General features: G+C 38.4%; 2 protein-coding genes across 3 annotated transcripts; both read left to right on the top strand.

Moving 5' to 3' along the window:
* The first annotated feature begins 139 nt into the window (after positions 1 to 139).
* On the top strand, positions 140 to 3,519 carry acot20 (acyl-CoA thioesterase 20). Of its 2 annotated transcripts, none has more exons than XM_077709462.1 (4): positions 140 to 224; positions 536 to 1,063; positions 1,469 to 1,671; positions 2,148 to 3,519. In XM_077709462.1, exons 2-4 carry the CDS (start codon positions 613 to 615, stop codon positions 2,733 to 2,735), a joined length of 1,242 nt encoding a protein of 413 aa, XP_077565588.1. In that variant the 5' UTR covers positions 140 to 224; positions 536 to 612; the 3' UTR covers positions 2,736 to 3,519. The 2 variants fall into 2 exon arrangements, with proteins under 2 accessions (XP_077565588.1, XP_077565597.1); XM_077709471.1 differs by having other exon boundaries at positions 199 to 337.
* Positions 3,520 to 3,821: 302 nt separating this feature from the next.
* On the top strand, positions 3,822 to 8,277 carry gpr176 (G protein-coupled receptor 176). The gene is made up of 3 exons (XM_077710229.1): positions 3,822 to 4,285; positions 5,570 to 5,822; positions 6,446 to 8,277. The coding sequence occupies exons 1-3, from the start codon at positions 3,967 to 3,969 to the stop codon at positions 7,659 to 7,661; spliced, it is 1,788 nt and encodes a 595-aa protein (XP_077566355.1). The 5' UTR covers positions 3,822 to 3,966; the 3' UTR covers positions 7,662 to 8,277.
* Positions 8,278 to 8,625: the final 348 nt, after the last annotated feature.

The raw sequence follows: 8,625 nt of genomic DNA, 5'->3' as shown, positions 1-8,625 counted from the left end.
GCCACAGAAAAATAAAATACTATGTGGTTTGGAAAATCTCAAACATTTACCCTACTCATTTAGAAGAATGTAGATGGGACAAAGGTTTTAATAAACATCTATTTAAAAAAAAAGAATTGTTTTGGCTTTTTACGCTCTTCCGGTCTATGTGAAATGATTCCGTCCGGTACCCTCCTTCGTGATGCTTTTATTTTCCCAAACAAACACCAAAATTTTATTTTAAGGTACGTTTAAAGTCCGTTTTTTTTAGCCGGGGCATCGGGTGTGGTTTTAACTCCAATCCCAACTCTAACCCATAAATTTTAATAATAATAATAGCGGATTTGACCCTGTAAAGGTAGGTTCCTTACCAAATTAATACAGGCTGAATACGCACTTCTAACATTTATATACTTGCTATATCATCTTATTTTCCCCTTTCAACTAATTTTGACAAAGAACATTTGATCAAAATGAAAAAGCATGAAATGATTCAATTGACCTTGTAAAATCTTCATGAACACGTTTTCTTACGTCATGTTTATTGTTTTGACAGATTCACAATGAAAGCAACGCCCACAAAAGCAACGTTGAGACCATTTGTGTGAGTAAATAATCTGCCTAGGGACTGAAATGGCTCAGATCCGACTCAAAATTCTCCCCAGTGTCCGCTGTCTCTTTGACAAACTTGTCCAACTTAAAGTTGAAGGTCTCGCTCCCCACAAACCAGTAGAATTAAGAACCAGATTGGTTGATGACAAAGGTGTGGTTTTCAAAGCTTCTGCCCAATACAAAGCTGATGAAAAAGGCCTAGTAGATGTGAGTTCTGCTCCATCACTGTCAGGAAGTTACACTGGAGTGGAGCCCATGGGACTATGGTGGTCCATGGTTCCAGACACTCCACATAAAAGAATAGTTAAAAAGAACGTGTTAAGCCCAACTTTAGTGGAGATTGCAGTCCACAATGGAGTCACTGGTGAGATGTTAGCAAGTGAAACCAATGAAAGAGAATACATGACTGAAGGCATGAGGAGAATTCCTGTTAAAGAAGGCCGTGTACGAGGAGTCCTCTTCATACCACCAGGTTTGTTTATTTATTTGCACACTCCCTCAGTTGAAAGAAGTCATTTAAATTCCATTTGATTGGATGTAAAAAGTCCACATATCTGGTTTAATGCCTTTTTGTGATGTAGAAGACAAGTGCTGTAACATTTGGTCTTATAAGATGGTATTTTTCCCCCTACTTTCATTCTACTGCTTATTTTTGTTACTAATATTCATTAAATTTAAGACATTGATTCAAGTTTCAACTTTTTTAGCTGCAAACATCACCACAATGGATTTGAAATGAAAGATCTACTTAAACTACAGCTTTAGTGTTAAGGATTAGTTAGAATCTTTCTATTTAGTGTTCCTAGCTACTTACTCTGTAGTCAGACATAATTCCTTCAAATTTGAACTATTTTGTTCTCTTTGTTTTCTGTCCTAGGGAAGGGGCCGTTCCCTGGAATTATAGATTTATATATTTTAGGTGGAGGCCTCAATGAACAGCGAGCCAGCCTCTTAGCAAACAAAGGTTTTGTTGTGCTGGCATTGGCTTATTATGCTTACCAAGATTTACCCAAAAATCCTAAAAACCTGGATTTGGAATATTTTGAAGAGGCTGTTAATTTTCTACAAAAACACCCAGAGGTTAGTTCAATTCAAATGGAATAATTATGAAATATATAAGAAACTGTGCTTTAAAATGGGAGTGTCATGGTTCAACTCCTGTTTATTAATTTAAAACAGCAACTGCTGTATATGTTGGACAGATATTACACTGTAAAAAATGAAAAATAACTTTCATAAAGTTGTGATAACTAAAGATACTTGAGTAACCACAACTCAATTGTTAGTTTTTGTCAGTAAATTGTTATAGAAATAATAACTGTTTTCTAACAATAAGTCTAAAACAGGTTGACTTGAAATATCAAGTCCTGCAATTTTAAATTTTTTTACAGTGTTATCTGCTTGTCGTTGTCAACAAAGTGCTCATTAAAAAGCACAATTATTTAATTTCAAATGTCTGGTTTCCTATTCCCCATTGTGTAGATACTATGTATGGAAATTTGATTCATTGACTTAATACTTATGCATTGTGTAATGCTTCTGTTTTGTTTTTGCAGGTTCGAGGTCCCGGGATAGGTGTTATATCAATGTCTCATAGTGGTGCTTTGGCTTTGTCAATGGCGTCTTTTTTCTCAGGGATTGCAGCAACTGTCTGCATTAATGGTTGCAGTGGAAATACTGTGATACCATTACATTACAAAGACATTGTGTTTCCCCCACTCCCACCAGTGTATTGGAAAGTAAAAATCCGAAAATCTTGGCTTATTGACATCCGTGATGTTACAGCAGATCCAACTGTGAAAAAAAATCGAGCATCATTAATTCCAATAGAGCGAGCCAATTGCCATTTCCTTTTTGCTGTAGCAGAAGACGACCGTAATTGGAGAAGTGCTTTTTTTGCAGAGCAAGCTGCTAGTATTTTGAAAAGTCATGGCAAGGAATCATATGAAGTGGTTTGTTATCCTAAAGCCGGACACTTTTTGGAAGTTCCTCACATGCCATTTTGTCCTTCTTCCTTCCATGCTGCTGTGGGAAGAGCGGTGATGTTTGGTGGGGAGCCAAAAGCCCATTCGGAAGCTCAGGTGGATTTGTGGGAACGTATCCAACGGTTCTTTAATAAACACTTGAACAATGTAAACAACTGATAGCAAGAAACTCGTGATCCAACCATCATGTTTTACATAAAATGGGATCAGTGGAACATTATAATATCAGAACGAAATGGAAAACACTCCACATAACATTGCAAGTGGTTGTAGGATAAAACTGTTGACTTTTTGACCTGTTTAATGACATCAAACCAGGAATAACATTCATCATGTTAACTGTTTTTGTGATTGCATGTGTGTACTATTTCAGTCATTTGTGCAAATCAAAGAGGAATGTCACAAGCTGCTGTGACAGAACAAACGGAACAAGCTAACAGTATTTCGTTCTGCGGTCAACAAGTCAAGTTAACTCTGTATGAGCCAATATTCTAATATACAGTACCAGAACACAAGCGCTATACAAATTGATGAGATTGTTGTATAGTACAAATCTGCAGTGATTTGGGGTAATTTTACTTACCCCAAATAAATAAATAATCCATTTATTGTACATGTGACTGACTTTTAAATTGTTTTTTTCTTGATAGCAATGTGAAACACTCCACAGTGTGCCTTCAGTCTTCAACTCACCTGAGTTTGAGACCTTAAAATCAGAACCGAATTAGGATTTTCAAACCATCTAAAGATCCTTTTCATATTATGTGTGCAATAATACTGTGAGAAATGATTTATATCCCATTATACTGTTTATCTTTAATGACTGGTAAGGCAATTGAATTTTTCCTGCAGATAATATAGTATTTTTGTCATTCAAATATTTTCCATTTAGTAAAAGTATTTGATTATTTTGCCATGTTTTGTTCTAAAGCACATTGCTCAATGCCTGCATTTTTAAAAAGCTGCATTAAAGAAAATATAACATTCAAAGCATGCATGTATTCTTTTTATTTGATATCCTTCTGTGTTTCAAAAGAGCTGATATTTTAAAGGCAGTAGTCCCAGAATGAAATTGACATTATCCTTTTTAGTGAAGGAGCACTCACTCAATTTCCACTATCGCAGAAGCGCGTGTCACATTGTGAAATATTCATTCTTTGTGGGATTTCCACCATCGACCAATGGGCGACCTCTTACGGTGCAGCAGGATTTTGACAGCCACAAAAAAAAGAAAAGAAAGGCAGAGGCAGCCTCTGCATCTGCGAAATGGACGCATCGGATCCAGACGTGCACTCCTGTGCACTTGGATGCTGAAAACTGATTTTTGTCTAATATAGATGTCTTAAATTATATAAATCATGTCCTCTTATGGAAACACGCTTTTGGTTCGATGCATGCTGAGCCATCGTTTCAACTTACAACGATTGAAGAGGCGCCAGGGTTGATAGAAGGAGAAAAAAACATAAAAACGGGTCTTGGTATGGATAGTGGAAACTGGGTTGCAATGGTTGGGGATGGCGGAGCCAACATGACAGCTGCACATATCTGGATAAGTGTCTTCAACTCTTCCAGTCCGCCAATCTGGTGGGGAAGCCGTCCACCCCCTGAAGGCACTACACTGGATGATCGGGACAGGTTTATCCGGGAGCAAACATACCGCGATTTTACCACTGTGGTCCAGATTCTCATCCTCTTAGGGTCGCTACTTGGTAAGTCCAAATGGGTTCTGGATATCTTCATTGATATGATGTAAACAATAACATATTGGGGAATAATCATTGCAGTCATTTACTAATGCAATACATATTTTGTTAAAAACATGTATTTTGGAGGTATTGCAGGTAATTATCATTTCTTGGAATGAATAGAAGTTTATTTTTTTATATTTGGAGGGAGGGAAATATTCACAAATTGCTTGCAGTTTGAGGAGGGGGTTAGAATGAGGTTTTCTTCATCCTAAGGATGAGGGAGTGTTGAAAATACATGGATTAATGATGGGTATTTTAAATGAATTATGTTGTGAGATAGTGTGAAGTAATTTATGACATTAATTCTGAAAATTATGAATATTCACCACTCTATTCTGTAATATAGTATGATAGATTGAGCATTTTTATATGTTTTTTTGGGCAAATGGTGAAATTTAGCCAAGCGGGCACCTGGAATTCTTTTAAAACAACTGTGACTACTTTTGCAATGCCATTTATAAATGATGAAATTAAAAACTGGAATACTAAGCATTGTGCTACTACACTAGAACTAATCCAGGTGTTAACTACATGGCAGCATCTATTTTTATAGTTCACGCCATGTAATTATTGTTGAAGCTGTATGTGCTGTTTTCCTGACATTTTGCTCCTGGCCAGGTTTATGGGAAAGACAATCTTTCAAAATTAACTCAATTGTATTTTCTTGTATTCATTGTAATTGTCCATTACATTCAATATAGTGACATCGACCTCTTTTTGAACATTCCTACCAATATATAAAGTGCCTTGTGAGATAATCTCACACATTGCTTGAGTTGGACTTGAAGGAGTCTGGAATTATATCGAGGTAGTGACAAAACTTTTTGTACCTTGGCTATGAGTCAAAAGAGTAACCATATCTGTGCTGATGTTGAATACCTCTTGTCACTTCACAATGTTTGCCATTAATTAGGAAAGGTCAGTTCTAATCTGAGTGAGTGATCATGATAAAGACTAAACCTGCTCAATATTATTGTGTTAACAACGTAAAGTGGTGCTTGTTAGGGTGCTGACACTTGCAATTAGCACAGAGCTCGAGAGAATTGTACACTTGTTCACAACAGGCCATGAGATATATAGATGAACAAATGGTTAAGAAATGGCAAAATGGTTAAATATTCCTCACTTAAAGCCCTAAAAATATTCTAAACATTTAGCAGCTCATTCCAATGAAATTCCACTTGAGATGTTTGCTCACTGGGAATTTTCTGAAGTGAATTTAAAGCTCTTTATTGTTACCAACAGGGAATGCCACCATGTTGTGGTGCACCAGCTCCACAAATGTCTTCAAATCTGTAACCAACCGCTTCATCAAAAACATGGCTTGCACTGGTATCTGCGCCGGATTGGCATGTGTTCCATTCGACGTGGCTCTGGGTTCAAGCCCGCACTGCTGCTGGTGGCTTCGTACTCTACTGCTCTGCAAGACCATGAAGTTCCTCCACAAACTGTTCTGCTCGGTTATTGTGCTCAATTTCAGTGCCATTGCACTCGACAGGTCAGTTCATGTTGGAATCGTGAAACATTTGCTTACGACATTTATATTGTAGAGCTGAGATTTTGAGTGTGGACCTTGCAAGCTATGTAGGAGGGTCACTTTTTTTAGGGGGTTCAGAATTTGAGCTTCTATGCTGAAAATAGAAGAGTTTATATCATTATAATGGGAGGTAGCCTCTTTAAAATCAATGGAAGGTCGGACTCAGCAGAAGCAAATGGTTTGTTATGTAGTTGGTGTTTTTTTTTTAAAAACTTTTTGGCTCAGTTCTGATGCTTGGCTTGCTTTGCACTATGTACACTCAGCCATATTGGATATGTGCTACACCAATGCCAAACAAACATTGGCATTATGTCCTAATTGGGCTATTGTACTTGCAACATGAATCCAAGCCAAGTTTTCCATGAGTGTGAACAATTATATGCACACTATTGTAGAAAAATGACTAAATTGTATAGTTACTTTAAAAGAAAACTGTTAGATTCATACGTATATGTAGGTAGTATGTTTTTTTTGTGGTTGCAATGGCATATAGGCATTTCTGGAAAACCTGATTTGTTATATGAGTAAATTGACCTGGATGAGTATCATTGAACATGCCATATTGAATTCTATTCTTTCTCCAGATACTATTCAGTTTTATACCCACTTGAGAAAAAGATCTCAGATTCAAGATCCAGAGATCTGGTCATCTACATTTGGGTCCATGCAGTCGTAGTGAGTCTCCCTGTCTTTGCTGTTACCAACGTCACCGATGTATACGTGGCGGCGATCTGCTCGGAAGACCACGCCCACTCCTTGTGGCATACCCTGTACGTGTTGATCTACAACATCACCACGGTCATTTTCCCTCTGGCATTGGTCTTCTTCTTCATGCTGCTCATCCGCAGAGCACTCAGTGCCAGCCAGAAGAAGAAAGTGATCATCGCGGCCTTACGGACGCCACAGAACAGCATCTCCATTCCGTATGTGTCACGACGTGAGGCTGAGCTACATGCCAGCCTCCTCGCCGTTGTGTTGGCGTTCTCTGCCTGCAGCGCCCCTTATGGTGCCCTAGTGGTTTATCGCACACTTTTGGTGGACACTAAAGAGCTACCTGCATCACTGTACTTCACAGCCTTATGGCTCCCAAAGTTTTCCCTGCTAACCAACCCACTTTTATTCTTGACTGTTAATCGCTCAATGCGTCACAGTTGCTCAGAACTCTTGTCTAGGATACACAGACGCTATAGTCGACGAAATATAGTCAGCACTGGGGGTCTTGCATCTCTGGGCGGGGATGCTGTGATAGGAGAACCAATGGGATTGGAGAGAGCAGGTCACTCTGGAAGTCAACTTCTGGAAATGTTCAACATCGGCCAACAGCAGATATTTCAAGCCTCAGATGAGGAAGATGATAATGTAGCAAATGAAATCCCTCCTCACGGATTGGAGGTTTTAAAAGATGACCACAACAACGGGTCACGGCTAAGAGGCCTCCGGGCGCATGGTATTACCAAAAATAATCTGTTGCAAAGACATGGAAGTGGGCACATGAAGGAAGGCTTGCCATCAATGACAACGCCGCATGCATCTCCGACCCACGCATGTGCTTACACTTCATCGTCACAGGTGGCGCCGGCTACGCTTCAAGAATCGGAAGACCACACCCAGTTTGGGTTTGGACCATTTGAGCTGCCTCCTCAGTGGTTACCTGAGACAAGGAATAGCAAGAAAAGGCTGCTTCCACCATTGGGTAACACACCTGAGGAGCTGATTCAAACCAAGATAGCCAAGCCAAAGCCTGACCGGCGAATAAGCAGGAACAACAAGGTCAGCACTATCTCTGCTGTGGACACATGAAGTACATACTATGTTTTTCCGAAAAGTTCATACTCATCTTGTGAGTGAATTAAAGTGATGTAATACCTAATAATGATAAAAGTTAAAGCAATTTTAGGTTGGCCTGGAAATTTTAGCCACAAGTTGAATATCCCTAAATTGGTTGCACAATGAACTGGCCAAGCCTGTTCTTATTTTCTTACACAACATATAGAAAATGGCAATGTTCCAACTATTTTTATGCTCTGATTAATAACAGAACTAAGCCAAATCAATAATTCTGTTACTGTGATATGAGGGTTATATTTAGAGTGTAAATTCATTCATTCATTCCTTTATTTTCCAAACTGCTTATCCTCACAAGGGTGGCAGAGATGAGCACTAGGCAGAGGACCCCTGTGAATTGGTGGCCAGCCAATCGCAGTTGTCTGTAAATATTTCAAAATTTCAAAATATTTTGCAAAAGATGCTGTTCTTACAATGTGCAATGATTGCACATTTATTTTGCTGTTTAATACTTTTTATGTAGTAGTTGTGATACCCATTTGTATTCAAAATGTCTGTGGATTAACTGTACTTTATGCAAACACAGATTATGATAAAAAAAACATGTCAACTGATGTGTTTTATTTGTGAATAGTCTAATGGATGTCATTGATTTGCATCGAGCTTTCAAAAATATAAAGAAAATATATAATAAATAATTGCAAACACACATAACCAAAAACCTATATCAAAACCAGGAGATATTCAATATTTGCCACTATCACCTGTCTTCTAAAAGAAGCATAATAAACAATATGCGTCCTCCAGTTCCTCAGACTAAAGATAGTGGCTGAGCTAAACAGACCTCAGAAGCAAATATTTATCAAGCTGAACCACCCTACCTCTCAGCTAAGGCTACAAAGAACCTGAATCTGCACATCACATCTCATCCCTGCTCGACACTGTTATCGTATCACACTGTGCATTCACACATGCCTGA

Source organism: Stigmatopora nigra, chromosome 2, assembly GCF_051989575.1.
Source record: "Stigmatopora nigra isolate UIUO_SnigA chromosome 2, RoL_Snig_1.1, whole genome shotgun sequence".
Lineage (NCBI taxonomy): Eukaryota > Metazoa > Chordata > Actinopteri > Syngnathiformes > Syngnathidae > Stigmatopora > Stigmatopora nigra.
This window is presented reverse-complemented; position numbering and strand designations above follow the sequence as displayed.